This window comes from Manacus candei, unplaced genomic scaffold (assembly GCF_025592945.1).
Source record: "Manacus candei isolate 608988 ecotype Guabito, Panama unplaced genomic scaffold, ASM2559294v1 h1tg000053l, whole genome shotgun sequence".
Classification (NCBI taxonomy): domain Eukaryota; kingdom Metazoa; phylum Chordata; class Aves; order Passeriformes; family Pipridae; genus Manacus; species Manacus candei.
In genome coordinates, this window is record NW_026138101.1 from 4,958,848 (window position 1) to 4,982,403 (window position 23,556).

Sequence of the window (23,556 nt, forward strand, 5' to 3'; positions counted from 1 at the left end):
TGTCCAGATTAAGAGGGCAGAAATCCAGCTGGCAGCTCAGAGTAAACATCTGGCAGCTGGAGCTGCTGACAACACTAAACCCTTCAACATAGAAATCCAATTGGATTGGATTGGACCTTCCTGCTCACAAATTCCAGGCGGGAGATTGGATCTGTGTGAGACTGTGGAATGATGGGACACTAAAGGAACACTGGAAAGGACTGCAGCAGGTTCTCCTCCCAAGACATGGCTATGAAACTTCAGGGACTAGAGCCCTGGAACCACCATTTATGAGGGAAGAAAACTACAGGACTAGATAAGTGAGAAGCCACCCCCTCCGGATCTTTGGGACTAAAAAAAATTAAGAAGTAACTTAATGAACTGTACCTGGGAAGAAGAAAGCCTGTCTTACACAGAACTTGAATGCCCTCTAGGGGTAGGAGCATTTCTAATTGCAGTAATTGTTTTACACAAACACAATTGCACAAACCAGGACTGTTGAGACAGTGTCAGATGTCAAACTTGGTATAATGTTGGTATAATTTTACATTGATTAAGCCCCTTACTGTGACATGTTTTCCTGAATTGCCTTAATCCTTCTGAATAGGAAACTCACATAGATAATCCTTTTGTTCTTTCTTGTCCAGTCAAATACTGTAACAAGAAATCAATTGTACAATGGTTTAACGAGGATGGAAGAGAATTGAAATTATTACTGTTGCAACTAGATGGGAATCCAACAATATATACTCTCTAGAATTTCCTTTGATGCATAAGGAGGAGGAAGGTAAATATCACTGCTGAGCCATAGGAGATGAGGTAGTAGCACAAGGCCATTGGATACAAGTAAAGGTAAAAAGAAAACCTTTAACACCTCCCAAACCCCCTCAAGCCTGGGAAACCAACCCACACGTAATTAAGGAGGTAGGGAAACAACAAATACTATTTAATATTGACTATACTTAAAACTAAAGACTATGATATTCATCCTATTATTGCTCTAGGCATGATCAGTAATGGAACCACAGTGCATCCAACAGAACAGAGAAAGGAACAGATGACAAATGTCAGCACCTGTATAGCACAAGAACAAGGGTTTGTCTGTGAAGGAAATACAACTGAACTCAAGATACCTGCCTAGACATGGAACAGCATATCTGTAACTTTGAAATTCGGCCAGAGATTAATATAAAACCAGTATTTGTATACATAGCTAAAGGGTGTGTATGCTTTAGTATTCCTTGGGAATACACAGAAATGGATAATCAGTTAAATCACACTCTAATTTTTGTGTTTGTAAACTTACCCAAATCAGAGGCTGTGATTTTTAACTACTCAGCCCCAGTAACTTCCTTCCAACTATTAAAAACAAATTATAGCTTAATTAACTCTACAACTCACCTCTGTGGGTATAAGCCTTATGCTAGTAAAGAAATTGCTACAACATAAAAATTTGCAAAGGCTGTTAAAAGAAGCTAAACAGAGTAGTAGAAAGACTTTGATTACTGTCTCTCATGACAGCAAAGAAATCCATCAGGTAATGGAAAGAGTGAAGAAAGATAGAAATCACCATTGGTGGAATATTTTATTTGGATGGGTTCCAACAGCATCAGGAATTTTTAATAAAATGGTACATCTCATAACTGTCTTTAAAACTAACCTGTCTGCTTTTTATTTCAGTGCTGGGATTGTATATCAAATGTGGAGAATCATGAAACACCTACCTCCAAGATTTAAATATAACTGGGAACAATAATAGCCAAAAGAATGTGCAAGTGTTTAATAAAATATTTCAAAAGCTTCCAAGGGAGGGAATTGATATCTTCAAGCAGAATTCTTTATATCTTTAAGTAGAATTCTCTGTCCCTTCCTTTGATCTCTGTTGCAGATGGAAGCTGATGGTATTACTCTCACCTTTAACTCCTCTTTTGAATACAAAGAGATGTTATCAGGTGTGTCAAACGGGTGTTGCTTTATCCTTATGGAAAGCTTTGGTATTTTATGCCCTGCTTGGCAGTTGTTTAGAAGACATGGAGCTGCAGCTGCAGATCACCTTTGGCACTAAACCTTGGGTTCTGTGCAGCCTGAGCTGAACTTTGCTTGAAACTTGAGACGGGGGCAGCTCCCCAAACGACCACCAGATAGCTCTGAAAAGGTCCCCACAGGCACAGTAAAGGACTGCATAAGGGTTGCACAAGCTAAATGACTCTGCATTAGGTAGGAGGTAACTATGTATTAGATAGGTGGGGTTATGTAAACTTTGGTGCCTAAATTCTCTCACTTTTTTATTCCTTGGTGTGCTTGATTTGTGGAAAAACTTCTACCTTGCACCCTGTGCAGAATAAACAATGTCTCCTTTCTAAACCTGACTCTTTGTCCATGTTCAGAGAGTTCCTAAAATTCAGCAACAAAGGGAGGATGTGAGTGCCGTGGCCTCCATCCTACCAGCCCATCTTGTGTTACTGGGATCTTGGCTGAGTCTTGTCCACCTTCCAGTCTCTGCAACACCAGCCTTGTACAGCAGCATTAGTACAGAACCAGAGACACATCTGAGCCATCAGGACAAGGCAATAAGCTCTGCAGATGGTTTTGCTACAGTCAAATGGAAGGAAAAAAATCCCATGGCATCTGGACCAGATAAAGAAAAACTGGTTGCTGGTAATTCTCTGTATCCTAACCCCACAGGAGGAGGAGTAAGCTGAAGTTACAACAGCAGAACCAAAAAATTCCAACTTCAAAAGGCTCAGTTTCAGCACAACTGGTGAGCTGCTACAGAAACACCAGGGAATTGTAGGACCTGCCCACAGTCTAGTCCTTGACATACATGTGACTGAAAAAAGATTGCCCAGAACAGAAACAGGTAGAGAATTCCCTGTGAGCTGCTGTCCACTGGCACAGCCCCTTGGAGCTGGGTTTTGCTCCATGCAGGAAATGCAAAACCCTATAGAGAACCCCTTAAACGTGATTAGAAAATCCTGACCTCCTCTCTGCCCATACCACAGCAGCCAACTAGGTTTAACAAACTAGTAATGTTATGAAAAAAGAAAGCAGTGGAGCCCAATTTCCCAGCATCTGCCAGGCTGTAAGGCACAGGCTAAGGGATTCTGCAGCATTAGCAACACTGGAGCTGCCTACCCTTCCCACAGCCAAGCCCAGCCTTGGGCTGCAGGGAGAACCACAGCAGGGTGCAAGGCACTAGAAATGAAGCTGATGGGCTCTCTACACTCTGTACCCCTCCACTGCAGTCTTCTGTCTGAGACAAACTGCTCATGAAGCTGCAATTAAGACATTTCTATTTCCACATAACTCTCCCTTCTTTTGCACTTCAAAGCAAGGCCCTGTCTAGACATTCCATCTCCCCACTGACCTCACACTAGAGAAACAAACCCAGTTGCTTTCAAGAGGCAGTGCCCAAAACACACTGGAAAATTGCAGGTTTTGGATGGGTGGAACAGACTTTGAAAGACACCAACTAGCCAGGATGGAACTGGAGAGAATAAGCAGAGTGGCACGTGCTGCATGTCATGACTTTTAATGTGTAACTACAGTATGCATACATACAAGAGTGGGAGAACTAAAGCCCAAGAACTAGAAAGGCTACAAAATACAACACATGGACCAATACTTTACAAAACATTGAAAATCCTTACAAAATGGGCTGTATTGGTCCTTTGGGTTTTTGTTTTTATTCTTTTTCCTTTTTTTTTTTTTCTAATTATTTTTTTACAAACTTAAACTTGTATGTGTGGTCACAGGGTAGGGATGGGAAAAGGTCTAGACTGAACCCCTCATCTTTCAAAATTTACAACTGTCAAAAAAAGAAAAAAAAAGAACAAAAATAAAGAAGCTATAGGCCTGGTCTCTGGTTTATTTACTGAAAACAGCTGACCCTCACCTGAAGGGCCTGTTTTTTATCCAACAGGAAGGAGGCATTCTCTGACTGCCACTCCACTTGCTGTCTATCAGCATCTGATGAGGGTGAGGGAAAAGCAACACTGAACCTTAACCCCTCCCTCACCCCTCCCATACTCCATATAATTCCCATATTCCAAACACATCCACCTTTTTTTTAACAACTTAGTGATTGAAAGGTCCCCCATCCACATAAAGAAAAATAAGTTACTTATTATAACTGGCTTTTCAATATTCTTTGGGAGTCTGGGAATGTCAGGACAAGGAGGTCTGCCCCAGACAAGTGCTTGGCATCAGCAGCTGCCCCTTTATTACAAGCTGGACAGGCACCAGTTGCCCACCTGCCTTTTACACAATTTGCACAAACCCAAAAGTCCAGACAAAATGTTTCTGTTCCTTGTATTTACACTAGTTTAAAATGATATTCACAGCATCTTCTGAATTTTGGCCAAAAGTCAAAAAATTTGTCTCAAACTTTGGAACATGCCCACATAAGACTTTCACCCAGGGTCTGTCGTGTTCTACCCAATCGAGGGGGCTGGGAAGGTCAGGAGGAGCCTTACAGAGTCTTCAGTCAGTCGATGGGACAGGACCTCCAGGTTGGCACGCTTAGAATGCAGGATGCAGCTCATCTAACTGGCACCAGTCCCTTCCATGACTTGCTGGGCCTGCTTCTGCCCCATGCAGCACTGTGCAACCGACTGGAACAACCTGCACAAGGAAGCAAAGCGGTGGTAGTGGCAGCAAATGGTCCTTTCTGCTGTGACAGCACCAAAAACCTCAAGGTGCAACTGCTTCAGCTCTACCCATTTTAATGATTCTGTGGTTAAAGTCATACTCACTTCTCAATTTCTGGAGCGCAGTGAACAAACTCATGGTTCCAGAACTTAAACGCTGGGTTTTTTATCAGCTCAATGAAAGTAATAAGGAGACCCCAGGGATGAGGCCTATTTACAATGAGTCGTTCCAAGAGAACCCTGAAATCCAAAAGTAAAAACAGTTGGAGCTCAAAGACCCAGACTGGGAACGAAGACCCAAAAGAAGGAAGAAAAGCAAAAAGCAGGTATGTTGGCAAGTGAAACGCCTCCCCTCTCACCTGGTGATCTGCTCCTGGATAGCCTCAGTGTTGGCCTCTGCAAACAGGTACAGCATGGTGCAGCTGAAGTAGTGGGTGTGGCTGTTGGGGTACCGCAGCTGGTTGGCAATGGCGTTCAGGAAGAGGTACCGGCCTGCGGGACAGGAACGGTGAGGACACACAGCTCCCCTCACACACAGCCAAAGAGGAGTAAAGAAGCCACTAACAGTGCTTGAGATAACATTTGTGAGTCTGTCTTATGGAGGCACAAGGAACAAAGCTAAGTGAAGATATGTAAAAACTGTATCAGCTCAGGCTGATGGGACAGTAATACTATTCTAACATAGCATTCCTTACTGTGAATTCACTAGCAGCTACATGAAATCACAGAATCACTGAGGCTGGAACAGACCTTTAAGATCAAGCCCCACTGTCAACCCAGCACTCCCACTGTAACCCCTAAACCACATCACCCAGTGCCAGATCAGACACCTCTTAACACCTCATGGGATGGCGACTCCATGACCTCCCTTGGGCAACCTATTCCAATGCCTGACTGCCCTAACAGTGACAATACTTTTTCTAATATCTAATCTGAATCTCCCCTCTCTCATCTTAGGGCCATTTCCTCTTGTCCTCTCACTGCAGGCACAGTAGAAGAGAGTGATCCCCACCTCACTAAAACCCCCTTTCAGGCAGAGGGTTATGAGGCCCCCCCAAGCCTCCTCTCTGAGACTAAACAAACCCAGGTGCCTCAGCTGCTCCTCACAAGACATGATTTCTGGACCTTTCATGAGCCTTGTTGCCCTTTGCTGGACACGCTCCAGCACCTCAATGTGCTCTTTAAAGAGACACTTGCTGTAAATGTAACATGGCATGAACTGCAGTGCTTCCAGCTCACCTTCAGTGTCCAGGTCTACTGCCAAATTCTGGAAGATATCCATGTGAGCTGAGTGGGTGATGGTGCTCATAGAGGGTGTGCTGCCTTTGTTATGGATGTGTGCAATAGCTTGAGTACCTACGTAGAGCACCAGTGCATTAATCAGCTGGATGTTGTAGCGGTTGCCAGGTTCATTTGATACCTAATAACAAAGACAGGAAAACCATGAACAATCTATATTCCTTCAGCACTTGAAGGTACAGCATGTACAACAACAGCATCCAAGTCTCTTCTTGATTATATGGACACCCACAAATTCAACTTGGTGTTTACCCTTTTCTAATACAGCATGTATTATGAAGCATGTATTACAGCTTATTATAATACTATATTTGAATATACATATTCAGAAGCATCAGCAAAGTGTTAACAGACCCAGCAGACTTTTTTTTTTTTACTCCATACCTAAAAGAAAAAAATCAGGTAAGGCAATGTGAATTCAGCAGCAGTGCCAGAGGCCCAAACACCCCTCCTCTCACCAAGTGAATGTTTCTGTCTAAGCAATCCTCTGAGGAAGTCCAACTTCAGACCTGAAGTCTGCTGCAAGCCAAGCCATGTGATGTCTGAAATGTGGTTTTAGCCACAACCTCGCACTGGGTTTTAGCTAATTTGACCTTTTTTTACCCCTACAGCATTAGCATGCAGATACATCTATTTCTATATCAATTAATCTACTTGGAGTCAAAATTTAGTCAGATTCCAAAAGCCTTCAATACATTTGAACATCCTACTAAGGAGAGGCAGAATTATTCAGAGATGTGTGCATTTTCACAGGCTTTTCTACTGCCTGGAACACATGTTGACCAACACATCAACAAAATTCCTGTGGTGGTGGGTGACTGAGCCACTGAGATCATCTGTCCCATGCTATTTGAACTGAACACCCTCAGAAACCTCAAACCCCTCACACTTACTTGTAGGTTGCTGCGCAAGTCGGACAAAAAGGTGACGGGAGAACGGGTTTTGAGATAGGAATCCAAATCTTTCTTGAACTGAGGTGGCATCACTCCAGTGAAATTTGTGAGTATTCGTGGAGCAATATTAATCTCACTTAGCATGTCCACCTGTTGAGAGAAACCCCAGTCAGGTGAGCCACAAACAATCTCTAAAGGAACAAATTGCAAAAGCAGATCTGTAAATGACATGACATTAACTACTGGGGTTGATCACTTTTCCTCCCAGCAATGAAAAGAAAACAGCAGACTTCTGCAGACTTCAGAAGAAACTTGATTTCTAACATGCAAACTAATTACATGATGTCTGGAGGAACTGAGAGGATAAAAAATTCAAGGGTGAAGGCCATAGGGAAATTCAGTCACAGCCTTTGTGGTCTCCCTATCTACACTGAAGACAGTCTGGCAGCTTAAAAAAGTACAAACATCCACACCAGAGGAGCTCAAGAGGAGCTTTCTTCAGTGATAACTTACTGAGAGCTGCAGCTTCGCTCCCACCACCCTGCACAGCTCAGGCAGGGAAGAATAACAGGACAATGCTTTAGCAGCATGAGGAAGTTTGCTTCTAATCAGTCCAGGATTAGTTGACTGGCATATACCCAAAAATTTAATGAGGTAACATTAACACTTCTCAAAGTCTCTCCCCATTAAGCAAGAGGCTTGCTTCATAACAGTGCTTTATCTTATTATTTTCAAGATAAAATGGTTCCAAATGTTTCTCATCCAAAAGCATTTACAGTCTCACAGTGCTTGGACACCATCTCTTCCACAATGAGTTCCCAGGACTCCAGTCTCTAGCATCCTGTGGAGCACAAACTACACTGCCCAGCATGAGCTGAACAAAATGGAGACAAGAACTACTGGCTGAACTGTCAAACAGCAAAGCCACAAAGGCTGCTCAAGCAGCCTGTTTTCAGTGACATGATAAAGATGCCCTTGCTCCAACCCCTTGTGCCAATCAGATCTAGGGGTGCCATCAAGTCAGTCTCCCTTGGGAGAAAGACAAGCCCTCTCTGGTTCTCCATGCAAGCACAAGGTTCTCAGTGCAGTTCTCACATAACACAAGTCTGTCCTTTCAGGCTGAACCTGCAAGCAAGCCAAGTATCTACTGGTGCCAGTGAAGCCACACAGAGGCAAGATTTATGCCTCCAACTGCAGCAAACTTCATACAGGACAAGGCTTGCTTCCTACTCTGCATGGTACACGTCAAACAGGGACCATTAAAATATAACTGAAGCCCACCTGCTTTAAAAACTGTTGTTCTGCCAGATGCTGTTTCACTTAAGTTTTAAATTACTTTTTAACTTTTGAATGGTTGCATTAATTTTAGTATCAATATCAAGTATTTAAACTGTTCCCAAAATTTCACAGTCTCTGCCAAAAAAACTGGATAAAGAATACTTGGAGCAATTATCAAACTCCTGAAAGTAAGTTCTACCTTTAGATTGGGGGTGAAAGGGTCTGGAAGCCTCATGTTCCGTGGGAAGGCACTCAGGATCAGATTTCTTAGCTGAATACAGTTAGGTGGGATCACATCACAGAACCCATAGTGGTAGTCACAAAGAAATTCTGGGAAATCATGCAACAAGACCAGCAACACACGCAGAGTGCCCTGTGAAATAAAATACAATACACGAGGTGTTTAACTGTTGAAGAAACTGCCCAAAAACTTGCAGAGACATCATTCTATATCATGTTAACATTACCAGGAGGAAATTAATCTGGGAAGGTTGCCTGCTTCTGTCCCACACCAATTTGCATTCAACTCTAACACAGAAGGTAAAAGCAAATCCTATTTGGTACCACAACATCTCTACTTTCAGACAACTTTGGTTGGAAGTAGCCTCTATTAGATAACACTTTTTTACCTTGTAAAGAATTTGCATAGGTTTGGTGAGTTCCACATTTCTAAGGAAAGGAGCCAAGTACTTGAACAGATCGATCAGTAACTGGGCATACATAGGCCAACCCTGTCAAGAAAAAAAAAACAGCAGGTGGGAAACATGCAACAAAGAGCAGTTACCTTAACTTCAAAACTATAACTAGATGGATCTTTATATAAACCTGGATGGAAGAGCTTAGCTACTGCCAGCTCTAGTCCTGAGTGCAGCACAGCTCATTTCAAGGGCTTCAGCTGCACATCACTGAGCTGTGGGTGTTTCCAGAACACTCAACATGCCATAGTGAGCTGACAGTATTTGGCCCAGAAGGCTACAGCTCTTCTGAACATTGAAAAAGGCATGTTCATTAAATTCAATTCACCCTGTGTTCCACAGTTATTGACACACAGACTCTCCTCCATGCAGTTAGGTTACTGTGAATATGGAAGACAACAAAAACAGAACAGCCATGCTACTAGTGCACTTCAAGAGATGTGAAACAGCACCACACCAGATAAGCATCTGTGTGAGCTTTTTAATTCAGAAGAGATAAACTGCAGCCACACCTTCTGCTGTGGTGTATGTGCCAGCATTCTTGCAATAAATATCCGATGGGAGATCAGTTCCAGCCAGGCATAAACAAAACCTGGAGCTTTTGTAGGCCTCAGGATGTGAAATGTGTTACTGAAAGAAAAGTTAGAGCAGGTTAGAAGTGCACAGCAATAAGACTGCTTTTCATAACATTGAGGGAAAAACATACACAGCCCTAAAAGCAAAGGCATTTGAGCATCTTGGGTTTTACCAGTCATTTTCCTTAAATCAAGCAAGTGGACAGTCCACGGGAGAACCAGTTACTCCAAAGGTGATTAAGCCACCACAAAAGAACAGTCACAGCCTTTACATGAAAAACCTTGGTCCTACCAAGAAAAGATGAGCATTGTGGCCAATCCCAAATACATACCAGAAAGCTGTGAGTGTCTGGAAGTTGATGGTCTCCAGCACATGCTCGGGAGCATTTAATTCCAACAGCAACATGATGAAAATGCGATGGTAAGGAAGCTGCTGAAACTCACTCTGCCGAACGTCGTGGTCTTGCAGGAGAACTCCCACCACAATACCAAGAACCTAAAGAGATCAAGACATTTCATTAGTGGCAGCGAGAATTACTTTGCCAGTTGATCTATAGATAATACTTTAACCATCAGAAGATGATAACAAGAACCAAAAATCCTAGTTATTGGAAGTGCTGCATAAATGAACATTACAATTTGCTTCAGCAACTCCCAACCACTATTCTTTGCTCTCCCTGTCCCTTGGATCACAAACACAATGACTGACTGGACAGTTTTAGAAGGTCTTAACTACTTGAGACCATTCTGCCCTAAACCAAGTAGTATAAGAGCATAGGAAAGGCCCTCACGACATCAAGGCAAACACTCAGGAATCACTTAAACTACCTTAAACTACACTTCAAATGCCTCAAAACAACAGCAGTTGGCTTTTTCATTTCAAGGTACAAGGGTGTGCCTTGAAGTGCCTGAAACAAGAGTTTCAGGTTGGTTTGAGACGAAATCTTTGTGAACAAGAAAGCCACTCGGCATCTTGATGCTTTACTCAGAAGGACCAACCCAGAGTCCTCATCTGACACTCCAGCAGCAGCCTGCACTAAGGTCTACATCTTTATGAGCAAAGGCACAGCCAACAGCACATGTTAAATGCAGTGAGCACAGGAAGGGTCCCCAACCTTGTTCAGGAGGTTGATCTTTGTGACTGTGTTGGTTGCCTCCCCAGAGTGCTTCACCAGCAGTGCAATAAGTCGCACAAAGGCATCCAGGTTGTGGTAGCACTTGGCTCGAATCATGGTGGGGTTGGCTGCAGGATTGTGCTGCTGCTCTGCCAGAGCACGGTAACTGATCTCAACACACATTTCGGTGCAAAGGCGGAAAAAACGGGTGATCAGGTCATCTGTTTTCAGGATCCCTTGCTGGTGCATCTGTGCAGGGAAGGAAAAATCCTCAGCACCATAACCATAGAAAATTCATTTTACAGTTTACTTAGAACAACAAACCTTTTTACAAAGTGCTCACCTTGCCTGCCACCATTAATTTTTACCATACTCTCCAGAGGGATAATTATTTGCAAGGCAATTTGGGGGTGGCAACACAATTGTAGCAAACATATTTACTGCCAAATGGAATCTTTCGGATCTCAAATATTTTAAGCCATCAGCATGCCTGAGGAGCCCCTTTCATCAGTGTCAGTTCTGCTACCAGCACCCAACCTTGCATGAAGGACAGCATGAGGCAGCAGCAGCAGCTCAGTCTGTCGGGCCTTTAGGAGCCCAAACAGGGAGTACAAGTTCTGGGAAGGGCAGATTCCAGCTCCTACCTCAGGAACCATCACTACTTAGCAGAGTGAATTTTCCTTACATTAACATTACATGAAGAAAAACTGGGTGGGCTTTTTTTGCTTTGTACTGGGGGGGCTGCTTTAATAATATATATATATATAAGAAACCCAAGAGGCCTCCTTTTATTTGTTATCCACAGTATTAAAATCACCAAAAGGAAACAAATTACACTGCAGGAAACTTCTGGGTTTTAAATAAAACATCCTATTTCTAAACTACTGCACAGACATAAAGCTATAAAAACAGCATAACTGATAACTTGGAGATCATGTGGAGAACTTCTAGTATTTCTGGAGAAACATTTTTTCCTAATTAAAAAAAAGGAATTTATGTATCTGCCTTCAAAGTTCTATGTTTCTTCTTGTCCTAAAGACTAGTGAAAAGAAAGTAACACTTAAGCAGGCAAAATTAAGTTCAGGATAGAACCTTATTTAATGCAGTTATTACAAAAAATCCCTTTAAGACCCATCGTTAAAGCCTGTAAGGAAACAATATAAATAAACACTGCACTTCAATATATTTAAATTACTATTTCAAAACTGATCAAATATTTATAAAAGGTAAGCAGTGAAGTGTACAAAAAAGTGTATTGAGTATTATGAGTACACTACACTGAAATGTGTTTTAGAAGCATGATTTAAGGTAAAAAAGAGTGAGGTCACACGAATAAGTGAAAATATTTCTTTAAAAAGTGGGTTTAGCACAATATCTATTAAAAACATTCAAAAATGCTATGCAGTAGAAGTCAGACCAACAGGAACCTGTCTACAAGCCAGTACACAAGGACACTAAAGTCACATAAAAAACCCACTGCATCAGTCGTGATCTTTATCCACACTTTGTAGGTTGAACTTCTTTTCATTCGTAGCTGCAAATTCTGCAGCATTTCTGTGGCAGTGACACAGACATTTAAAATGAACACAATGGACAGAGACTTCCTTGCAGCTGCAGTCAAGGAGCTGCCTGCAAGGAACACAGTTTTAAGAGGATGACTGCAGATCTACAGGGAGTTTGTTACACCTGCTAGGCTACTGAGGGCATCTCCCTTCTCAATCACACCTGGAAGGCAGATCTGTGCTGTTCGTCACACCTGTTAAGGTGCCCCAGAGTGACATGTTGGAGGTTGTTTAAATTTTAGGCAGCACTTCAGCTAATGATGTTTCAAGTTTTTCCTCACTAATAATTCCAGTTTGAAGAGGGATTCCCTTGTCTACATGATCTGAAACAATTTACCTGAATCTCTATTACCAATTTCCTTCTGTAGGCTGTCAGAGCTTTTACTGTTACCCACAAGGAGCAACACTAGTCAAGGTTCATTACTATTCCCAACAGCTATCTCAGCTGCAGTTCTTTTCCCACCAAAAACTTATCTCAGAGCTCATGGTCTGAACTGACAGCTTGTTCCTACACTATCTGAAGAACATGATTTGGTGGAGGACAGGAGTTTCTACAGAACCCTGCCATCAAAACCAGCCAAAATTTTGACAGTCAAAACCTGGAAGTTTCAAAAGGATGCCTAACACAGGTTATAACACTGTTTTAAAATGGAGGGCATCACACCCTACTTATGTTGAATAAAAAGCACCTTTCTTTCCAAAAGCTCTACCTGTCCAACAAACGCAGAGAACGCTTTGGTACTGTCACGGCCTGCTGCAGCTGAATGGTAGAGGTTCACCCACTCCCTCAGCAGGTACTCTGCCTTCTCCCTCAGGCCTGGTGGGTCATCATACTCAGAAGCTTGGGAAATTCCTGAATGCATCATGAAGTTAGGACCTCCATGAGCTCGGTCAATCATTGCTTCATAGTTTGATCGGACCACTTCCATCAGCTGGGGTAATCTAATGCAACAAACAGCAAGAGCTGGGTTAGAATTCCTCCTCCCCCAGAAGGTGAAGGAACTGGAGCTCAGTCAAACAGAGCTGAAAGAAAGCAAATTATTTCTTAAACTAAATCTTTGCATCTTTCAGTCCTCACTGGAATAGCAGAAATAAGTCATGAAAGCAGACACATTTATGATGAAAGAAGGAACACTGAAATCACACAAGCTTTGAAGTTCCACTCCAATTTGTACAGCAGAGTGCTGCAACAAAACCCCCCAGGGACTAGAGACAGCTTCACTTCTGCAGACTTCAGGAGCCCTAAAATGCTCCCAGATAGTGAGATGCCAGTGCTGAACAGCCTGACTGGGGTACCAAATTTGGCTGCAGTGAAAGTCAACCCATACAGTGAAGACAGTCTATCCACACCAACTGGATGAATGGACTTTTGTTTTGGGACCTCCCACTGGCAGCTGTGTTGACAGTGGCAGCCACTGCCACCAGCCAGCTGCTGGATGCTCTCATAAGCAATCCAGAGTTCTCCAAGCTCCAATCCATGTTGTTCTCAAACCCAGCAACAACTGCTTCCACCTCAGGAGCCTGCAAGTCCCAGAGGTATTTTCAGGTGCTGTGGCAACATTTGCTGCCCAGTTACTTGCTGGTGGATACACAGGCCATGTGAGACTGGTGGAGGATTGCTTCGTAGGCTCTAAACAGAAAGGACTGTCCAATCTTATTAACTGCTTGTGATTAACAAATTAACATAACATGTATAATTGAAATAGAAAAGAATATTGCCTAAATTTGAGATAAAGCAGGAATTCAAACAAGTTTCTTACAGTACCACAGTATTCTGGAGCACAGTGCATAGAGAGATTTTCCTGCTCGAGCGTTCAGCTTGACATGTTGCTGCAGTTGCCTCTATTTTGACTAAGATGAGCACATTTACATTAGAGTGACAGTTTAAATTAACATAGGACTGCAGCTCTATAGAAGTTTAAAGCTGTATGATTGAATGATATGAGACATTGCCTATATAACATTCAAATCATAAATGAGCAGAGAAAAAAAGTAACAGATTTCACAGTATTACACTCTCACCCCTCTGGGGCGTTTCCTCTGGAATGAGCATTAATTCTCATGAGTGTCTCAATGGTGTGAAACAGGTCTGCTTCTGTTACGTGGGCGACGCTCCTCTCATCCACCAACAGGATCTTCACCAACTGCATGGCAAATGCCACAGCCATGTAGTTCAGGCCATTCTCCATGGACTGTCAACACAAAAAAGGCAATTAAAGCCCAGCCACAAATCTCACAGTGGGCTGAGCGCATCTCTCCAAAAGAGCAGGTTCCCTTTACCTGAGCCAAGTGAAGGTCATACTGCTGCATGTTAACGAGGTGATTGCGGATCAGCAGCTCCACAGCTTCCACGTTGTACTTGTACTCATCTCTGCATTCGATCAGGCACCTGAAGGAAAGGACTTCTTTTACAAAGTGTACCTCGACAACACAGCTTAAGTGAAGCAAGTCAGATTCAGCACTGCAGAAACTGTGCCCTTCACTGTGATCCACTACTCAGCTCCAAAAGAAGCCTCTTCCAGAGCATTCTCTAAGGTAATGTTTAAGTTCACAACAGTCAGGCTCAAGCACTTGTTGCCCTGCACAACTGGCCACAAAAGCCCTTCAAGAGCTTCAGTTTATTCAGCATAAGAAGCCTCTCTTCCAAGGACAAAGTGGCACATCTGCCTAGCTGAAGCACTAGTGCTTCTGCTACAGGCATATGCCACGTCACACACTTTGTGACAGCAAAATGAGGAGAATAAAAAAGCCCAGAGCACATCTAATGCTTAATTCCATTATAGATTCCTATCATGTTCTGGGGTGAAACAGCATTATCAGAAGATGTAGTTAATTTTGACCAAAAAGAAAAGCCAGTAATTTTTGCCTGTCTAAATTGCAGCAACGCAAAACATTAACAGGCAAGTGATTCGGAGTACCAAGGGAACTCCCAGAAGATGACCAAAGCTCCACCAGTGTCCCTGCTGCCCCACGACTGACCTGGTGATCTGTTTGTTACACCACGGAGAGCCGTAGGCGCGGCCGTCCTGCAGAGCCTTCAGCACCAGCAGGTGACACTCCCGGTAGCGGAGCAGAAGGTCAGCGTCAGCCCCGCTCGTGGCATCCAGCAAGCCCTCTACAGCCTAGAACACATGCAACCTGTTAGCAGAGGAAAAAACAAGTCCTCTTCCAAGTCTTCTGCATGTTACATCAGCAAGAGTTATCACCAGAAGACTCGGCAGACATGAAAAAAAAAAAATCAATTTAGTAATTGCGCTTGTCCCCTTGGTAAGACCATGTGAGATTTGACCAGTTACTATGGCATCTACGAGTTCACTGTACACAGCTGTGCTACCACAAACAAACCTACAGGTCTCTCTATGCCCCACTAGTTTTGTATGTGCACCAAATAATATGACAGAGTGCATTAGTTGGTGCTGCAGCTTCTCTAAGTCAGTGCTTCCTCAGCAGTTCAGCACACGGCTTATGGAAAACTACATGACAAAAGACTTCCAGAGCCTGCTAGAACTAAGTGAGCAGGTTCCTCAGAGAAAGAGCTGCAGCACTCAAGAGATGCCTCTGTGTTAGTCTACAGCAAATGGAAGACGAGTCCTGCAGGAGCAGCACAATTTATTTGGTCAAGTCCTAGTCAGGACTGGATCCTTTAATAGGTACAACCACTATCAGAGAAGAACAGAGTCTCTCTCCAGCTTTCAGTGACTCTTGTTTTGGCACTGTTCTTGGATCCTCAGGCAGACAGCTCAGTATTCTTCCACTACTCTCAAATGGATTTTTCTCCACGTCTGTCACTTGCTCTGCACTACTTACACAGGCACTGGTGCCAGCTCAGCTCACAGAGCTCACTGTGACACTCCCCACTGGTACAGCCTCACAAATTCTGGCTGGGATGGAGTTAATTTGCTTCACAGCAGCCCATATGGTGCTGTGCTTTGGATTTGTGCTGAAAAGAGTGTTGACAACACACCAGAGTTTTGCCAATTGCTGAACAGTGTTTACACAGCATCAAGGCTGTTTCTTTCCCACTCTTGCCTCTCCCACCAGTGGGTAGGCTGGGGATGGGCAAGAGGTTGGGAAGCAACACAGCCAGGACAGCTGATCCAAATTGAATAAAGGGATATTCTACACTACATGACATCATGCTCGGCAATAAAAGCTTAGGGACAGGAGGATGAAGAAGGGCATTCATGGTTCTGATGTTTGTCTTCCCAAGCAAATGTCACATGTGCTGAAGCCATGCTTTCCGAGAAGCAGCTGGACATCTGCCTGCTGATGGGAAGTAGTGATTTTTACTTCTGTTTTGTTTGCACACACAGCTTTTGGTTTCCCTACTGAACTGTCATAATATGAATGAACACATCATCTTGTCTTCCCTCTGTTTTAATCCCTGTCCTGCAGAAGAGAGGAATGAGCAAGCAGCTTCTTTCCACAGGAGCCTGGACCCTGTGTGTACAGTCCACCAAGTGAACATCATGGCTCCCTTCCAAATTTATGTATCGAATTTCCAAAGACAGCAGCTCAGTACTGTTCACCAAACAAGTTCCACAGCATACACGAAGAAACACCGTCACCGGCAAGACAATGCACGAGCCAGATGAGTAATAAACTCTAGACAAGTTGTTCCAGAGAAGAATTGTCAGCACTCACCTTCTGCAGCAGCCCGAGTGCAGCAATAGCATCGCGGGAGTTCCGAGCCACCACCACAGCCTCCAAGAGGCTCCGCAACGCTTGGACTTGAGGATTCATGGCCAGGGTGTGTGGAATGGACTGCAGGTGCTGCTCCAGTTCTGTCATACATTTGTCATAGATTTGTGCTACATCATCTGTAGCCCAAGCTTGCTGCTTAAGAGAAAGTGAGAATGAGCGATTTTTGCAAGGATTGTGTTTGTCACACTCAAAATACTGACTGGCTCTTCTGCTTCAGGAATTATAGCACCCAGAATTTACACCTCTACAGTACTGTGGTTTGTTATGCTGGCATTTTAAACACACAAATATGAGCAAGTAAAGCAGTGCAACCAATTCTGGCAGTCAGAATCACAGAATGGTTTGGGTTGGAAGGGACTTTAAAGGCTATGTAGTTCCAATCCCATTGCCATGGGCAGGGACACCTTTCACTTATTCCAGGCTGCTCCAAGCCCCACCCACTTGAACACTTCCAGGGATGGGCAACCACAGCTCCTCTGGGCAACCTGTTCCAGTGCCTCATCACTCTCACAAGGAATTTCTTCTTAATATCTAATCTAAATCTGCCCTCTGTTACTTTGAAGCCATTCCCCCTTGTCCTGTCACTAAGGCTTTAAGTCCCTAAGACCAAGTATGTATACAAAAACCTGCTCAAAATTCATGCTTGCCATCCATGATCTTCCTGCAAAAGTAACCCAAAATTTGAATAAAATGTTTCACTACTACTAGAACTACATGTAGTAATCATAACTTGCAGAACTTATCCCAATTTGGGTTAAAAACCCCTCAGACTGGATGGAAATTTTATGTTGCCATTACTCTGTCATTAGAACTAGTGCATCTGTCAACCACTGTTCTCAAACAATACAAACACCTGACTCTTATGAGTCCTTCTGGCAAAAGACAAGTTCTCCAACAGTCTCCAAAAGGGCTACAGTACTCTCAAGTTGATTAGTTCAGAAACCTCTACCTTCATAGGCTGAGCCAAGAATCCTGTAGGCTGAGTTAAGTCATTGGTAGGCAAGAAGCCAGGGACATTGCGTGCAAACTCTTCATAAACAGCCAGCTGTTTTGGGTCCACACCTCCAACCTTTGCAGAGAAAAGAACAGGCATTAATCTCATTGACAAGCACTGGGGCAGTTAAAAATGAGGGCAGTTTGTGTAACAGGCAGCTGCTCAGTCACATTCTTGAACAGAGTGGCCTAGACATCAAGAAGTAGGATTCAGCTGCTCTGCACTGAGGTCCTCTCCTGTGACACCTAACAGGAGGATTTTCCTCTAAAACTGAAACTCACACTCAAGAAACAGAAACAACTGAATACTGAGAAATGCTGTGCTGAAAGCACATGCTACATCCTTTAAAGGAAGAAAATATAAAGGAGGCAAGACAACAAAACAGACAAGACATCCTTCAGTGAGAGGAACAGCACAGAACAAGAGACAGGACTTATGTCTTCAAGGAATTAAGGAAAATTATATGAATACTCCTTTTGGAACAATATAGTTATGTCTTTCCATACTAATCAAGATAACAGCAGCTGCACTGTTAGGCAAGACTACAATATACAGGATTGCTCAGCTGAAGCTGTGCCATCCAATTTTTCTTATCAGGAAGGGGAAAAGAGCAGCATCAGCACAGAGCTGAGTTCATGTCCTCACCTTTAACCTGATTTGTTCTGGCATCCTCTCAGCCTGGTAAGTTAACACAACAGGATCACAGTACCGACGGCCCTCTTGTCTGGCATGTTTTCTGAGCTCAAACTCCTGGGAAAAATACAAACACAGCACTGGATTTTAGACACTGAGTCTGGATGTATATGAGCACACATAATACTTAAAAGACAGCAGTCTCATACTTACAGTTGCGAGCCTCTTGTCCATCTCAGGGCCTGCCTTTTCCACAGCTGTCTTCTGGATAAAGCAGCAGGCAAGCTCACAGTTATCCTGGGCTAACTGGGCAGCTGCCTGCTCCATCATGTCCCTCTGCTGTGGGGAGGCTGCCTATTGAAAACCACAATAATCAGTGAAGGCTGTAGGTTTTTCCCTATTACTACCCCTCAAATCTGCACCACTGTCTGTACAGAACACCAGCAATAAAGAGGAATGCTCTTAGGCTCATGCTCCCTTCCCATGGAATATACAACAATAAATTTAATTTTGCATAGCTTTGAATAAAACATGTAGGCAAGACGACAGTAAAGACTTTCAACAAGGAACAGAACAGCAGGAGTTCTCCATCTTCTCCACCTCCCTATCTCCAGGGCACAGAAATAAAGCCCTCCTTCAGACGGATGCATGCACAGTGATGCTAATGCAGGGAAAGCCTCACATCACAGCACAAGGTTTACCCCTCCCCAGGTTGTAATCAGAAGATATAAAGGCACAGCACTAACAGTGCAAAACAGCAGTCCTAAGCCTTTTTCAGTGGGTTCCCTTTCTGATACAGATTTTCTTCTTTCCTTCTCAGAGTCTGCTTTAAGAGAACCCTGAACAGACGGACTTATTTTTTAGGGTGCAAAGCAGCAACTGCCATTAGAAATGGAATACATCTATAAAGGCAACCTGTCCCATCTAGCTGGACTTCCCTGTCTGTTAAGATCTACCCTTTCACTTCTCTTTCATTAATTCCTACTACACTACTTCTGTTAACCCACTTCATACAATGAGCCAGGCATGAATTTTAAGGTGTCTTGTACAACCCTTCTTCTGCAACAGAATGCTTTCTATAATTAACCCTTTAAGAAAACTTCCTTAGATTACCACTGGTTTTATATTAATGTCATACGTCTTCAGGGATAAAAAAACCTGACTACTAAGTTACACTTTGACATTTTGCAAACACAGCAATACAAAGCACTGTCTTCCACAAAACTTGAATTCCTTCTGCTTACGCACGTTCTTCTGTGACTAAATTTGAGAGAACACTGGGGCAAAATAAAAAGCTAGTCAGGAAGTTTGTGTGCTATGCAGTAAGATCCACCTTAGCAGTTTGTGTTCGACATGAGCTGTAATTTCAACACGCTTTTTTCACTATAATTCCACAAGAGTCATGAGGCTTTTATCCAGTGAATTAATCTCCACGCTAGTTAAGCCATGTAATTAACCAGCAAGCCCTCAGCGTGGAGAACTGACTTGCTAATGCTGGATGCCTGCAGCCCTGTGAGCTGGAAATAACCTTCAGACGACGGGGCTCTTACCCTGAGCGCAGTGGCAAAGCTGTTTTTCAGGTTGGTGGCTATGCTCATGAGCAGCGGCTCCCTGCAGGTGATCATGGCCATGCCGGCCGTCAGGTTGCGCATCATGTGGTGCGCGGCCACGCGCATCCGCGACTCCTCCGAGTCCAGCGCAAAGTCCTTCCTGACGATCTGCTCGCAGGTGGTCATGGCGATCTTGATGGACCGATCCACCACGGGGTGCACCAGGTCCTGCACCGCCCGCTCGATGGCCTGCCGCACGCACTGCTTCAGCTGCGGGTGCGCCTGGAACAGCGGGATCTGCGCGGGGAGCGGCAAAGGTCAGGGAATGAAGTGCCCCGGAATCCCACCTGCCCGAGACAGTCACAGGTTCTGAACGACTCCTAAGTGCACTGTCCTGGCTGGTGCAGTTCTCCCTTGTTCCACGTGCAGCTATTACAATATTTGATAAATCCGAAACCAGGACAAATGATCGCTTTCCTTACCAAGATGAAGCTGACCACAATGCAAAGACTGACTGAAGAGCTAAGCCACTGACTGGTCAAAAGGAGCACAGCAGCAACTATCCCAAATGATACATTGCCAGAAATAAAGTGGATACTAATGTCACAGTTAAAGACCACTTGATCATCTCAGGTTGCTAATGCAACTACTAATCACCTCTAAAGTTCTTCTTTGGATTACTCATTAGCGCTCAACCTCCCCATAACTTTTGAAAAGTGACTGCAATAACTTCAGTTTACAAAATGTTGCTCCCACCAGCTGAGACCTGTGGCAAATCTGGTGGTAAAAACTCTTTTAGCAAACCAAATCAGCTCTAAAACTTACGGTAGGATTTAAGGTAATATGTGGAGCCAAGCCTCCCAAAGAATACACGTTGATGTCGTGGTAACTGTACTGGGGCTGTGGAGGGACCGTGGCTGTACAAGTGGTGTTGGTAGCTGGAGTTGTAGAAGCAGCTGGAGAACAGAAATACGTTTGTATTGAGCCATTAGTGGAAAGTAAATGCTTGTAAATGCAAGTATATATATTTACACCAGAAAATTACTAAAACCCAAAAGTTTTGCAGTTTCATCATGAAACCTCCGAAACTCACAACTTTCACTCTGCATTTTCCCAACTATTAGTTCCAAAGTAGCTTCAGCACATTCTAACAGAGCTGTCTATTGCAACAGCTTAGCCCCTGATGTTGTGTTAACAGATCATCCTGCCTCACTCCCTTCTAAGGAGTAGCTACACACCCCACATGCAGAATTAGCCCTCATGACAGCTTCCACTCCCTTCCCATCTCCAAATTCTGTACACCTACTTCTATTACAAAACTATCCAAGTGCTTCCAAGCATTCAAGGATGTTACAATAGCATATGCAGCTTCATACTCTTCTTCATAATAGCAAAACCTGTCTTATTTGACCTTCAACAGTGTGATTATGGATTTCATAGATGTACTTACTAGTTGTTGTGATGGGTGGTAGCTCTTCTGGCTGCTTCACATCCTTCTTTGGAGCAGACAGCTGCTCATCCAGGTTTTTCAGACGATCCTTATCTTTCAGGAGACTTCCAGGTTTCAGCTCATTGATGTCTAGTACAAGATTCTTGCAGAGCACCTCGATCTCAAACTTCAGATTCAACTGCAAAACAGTTCTAGTTTAGGATGTGTAACAAAACATCTACCAGGCCCCTTGACTCCCAGGCTGCCCATTCTAACCCACACCTTTCAGAGACCAACAGTGACTGAGGATCAGACAAATATCTTGCACTCTGACCTCACAGGAGAAGAGTTGCATCCAAGTTCTACCAAATAAAGCAATGCCCAAGCAATCTCCCCTTGCTAAAGCAGTGAAAAGTGCTGAGTGGTCCTTCCCAACATCCCTCTTGACTGGTATGTCAAGAAAACCTCACTCAGTAGGTACAGAAAAAAAAACCCAGAAGTTTACTTTTAGATCATGTTCTTGGTGTAGCTCAGCTAAAACATTCATAATGGCCATTGTCCATGGGTTTGGAGGCCTGAAAACCTACAAGAGAAAGAAGAGAACAGTATTACATAAACTTCTTGAATCATCTGGATGGCTTATGACTGGAAGTTTTGGAACACAAGCATACAGCCATGGAAACCTTTGTACAGCTGCAACTAGGGTAGAATTTAGTATTCTGGTAATAATTAGTCCAGTAACTTAATTTCAACTGGAACTACATTAGGAAGCTAAGTGTAAAACTGGAAACACAATGACCTGATCCTTCTGAGAGATCAGTTCTATGCCAAGTAGAACTGACAAGCTGACCAGGGTCAAAGTGTGTGGAATAAAAAAAAAATAATAAAAAAATAAATATATTCTAGAACCTCTTCAATGGTATCCCTCCATGTCTCACTAAAGCTCTGTTGAAGGGTACCACAGCACAGTTCAGCTAATACCAACTATTTATATGGCAAAAATACATGGTACTTTCCCTCAAAACAGAACACCTTCACTTTAAGCCTTTGCATCCCTTTTCTTTCTCTCCATGGCATTCAATCAGTTTTCACTTTGTGACAAAAGTTGATTACTTTCTGCAATATTTTGCCACTTGAGCAATAACTCTGTCAGCACAAAGACACTTACCACACTCCTGACACTGGATTCTAAGACTTTGGCAACAAATGGCACTACATAAAGCAATTCCTGCTGTCCCTTCACATATGCTTCCAGTAGTAGTGATTTCACATCCAAATCCTGAAAAATACCATCAGTGATTATGGAATTGGGAAGGAGGGTGGAGAAAACAGCAAACACACTGCAAAGTTCCACTTACAAACTACTTCCTTTTCAGATAGAGGCAAGGTTGAGTAAAGACAGCCCTTGAATTTTACAGACTGTTAAGCAGCAATTCCTTTTAGAACAAAGATTTACATATCTACATTTTTACATGGGATTAACGAGTTCTCGCCAAAACAAATATAGCCACTAACTTTACTGATACAAAAAAAAAATATTTAGAAGTCTTAAATGACCAACTCTGGAATCATACTTTGTACTTGGCACAAAAAAGAGGCACCAGAAAGGTGATAACATATCCCAAATAGCTTATGCTACTGCGTAACAGCATATCAATGCCTGCCAAAGCAATCTGTAAAGACAGCAGCTCACCGTGTGCAAGATGGGCTTATTTTTAGCCATGGTAATCATTCCCAGCCAGTGACCAAGGTTCTTTAACAAGGAGCGGTCTGAGAAGTTGGCTGCAGCTTTGTCTGATGTCAACAGCACCTAATGAAAACAAACAAAAAAACCAGCTTGAGCAACCACCGGAAGATTATCAGCCTCTGAACCAAATCCAACAGCTGATCTGAATGAAGGCAAAGTTTTAGAATATCAGGTCCTGAGCTTCACTCTCATTAGAGATACTGGAGCAGCCTTTAAGACAGGAACCTTTAAACCTGCTCTGTAATGACTGCAAAGTTAATTTCTTTAAAAGGATCAAAAAAGAGGATTACACCTTCCCAGACCTTACCATTCACTTTGTCGAGACTGTTACAACTATTCATTCAGCAAAGTCTAACTCTGTGCAGGCAATGCTTCCTCTTAAAGCCTCATCACAGACCTGAAGGCTACAGCTTGCACTTCTAGGGAAACCATGTAATTCTCATGTCAAGGCTTA

The 23,556-nt window shown here is 43.3% G+C and overlaps 1 protein-coding gene across 5 annotated transcripts in view; it reads right to left on the bottom strand.

Moving 5' to 3' along the window:
• Positions 1 to 3,495: 3,495 nt before the first annotated feature.
• Positions 3,496 to 23,556, bottom strand: part of CNOT1 (CCR4-NOT transcription complex subunit 1) — a 54,299-nt gene continuing 34,238 nt past the window's right edge. For all 5 annotated transcript variants that reach the window (XM_051802018.1, XM_051802016.1, XM_051802017.1 and 2 more), the window contains exons 26-49: positions 23,049 to 23,165; positions 22,524 to 22,634; positions 21,861 to 21,938; positions 21,377 to 21,554; positions 20,752 to 20,882; positions 19,927 to 20,223; positions 18,590 to 18,730; positions 18,389 to 18,493; positions 17,699 to 17,818; positions 16,690 to 16,881; positions 15,025 to 15,167; positions 14,326 to 14,434; positions 14,068 to 14,237; positions 12,756 to 12,987; positions 10,484 to 10,732; positions 9,701 to 9,864; positions 9,306 to 9,423; positions 8,728 to 8,829; positions 8,298 to 8,471; positions 6,821 to 6,970; positions 5,868 to 6,048; positions 4,988 to 5,120; positions 4,734 to 4,868; positions 3,496 to 4,602 (exon numbers count right to left, since the gene is read on the bottom strand). In XM_051802018.1, the coding sequence (XP_051657978.1) occupies positions 4,524 to 4,602; positions 4,734 to 4,868; positions 4,988 to 5,120; positions 5,868 to 6,048; positions 6,821 to 6,970; positions 8,298 to 8,471; positions 8,728 to 8,829; positions 9,306 to 9,423; positions 9,701 to 9,864; positions 10,484 to 10,732; positions 12,756 to 12,987; positions 14,068 to 14,237; positions 14,326 to 14,434; positions 15,025 to 15,167; positions 16,690 to 16,881; positions 17,699 to 17,818; positions 18,389 to 18,493; positions 18,590 to 18,730; positions 19,927 to 20,223; positions 20,752 to 20,882; positions 21,377 to 21,554; positions 21,861 to 21,938; positions 22,524 to 22,634; positions 23,049 to 23,165 (3,609 nt within the window). In that variant the 3' untranslated portion in view covers positions 3,496 to 4,523. The remainder of the gene's footprint in view (positions 4,603 to 4,733; positions 4,869 to 4,987; positions 5,121 to 5,867; positions 6,049 to 6,820; positions 6,971 to 8,297; positions 8,472 to 8,727; positions 8,830 to 9,305; positions 9,424 to 9,700; positions 9,865 to 10,483; positions 10,733 to 12,755; positions 12,988 to 14,067; positions 14,238 to 14,325; positions 14,435 to 15,024; positions 15,168 to 16,689; positions 16,882 to 17,698; positions 17,819 to 18,388; positions 18,494 to 18,589; positions 18,731 to 19,926; positions 20,224 to 20,751; positions 20,883 to 21,376; positions 21,555 to 21,860; positions 21,939 to 22,523; positions 22,635 to 23,048; positions 23,166 to 23,556) is intronic.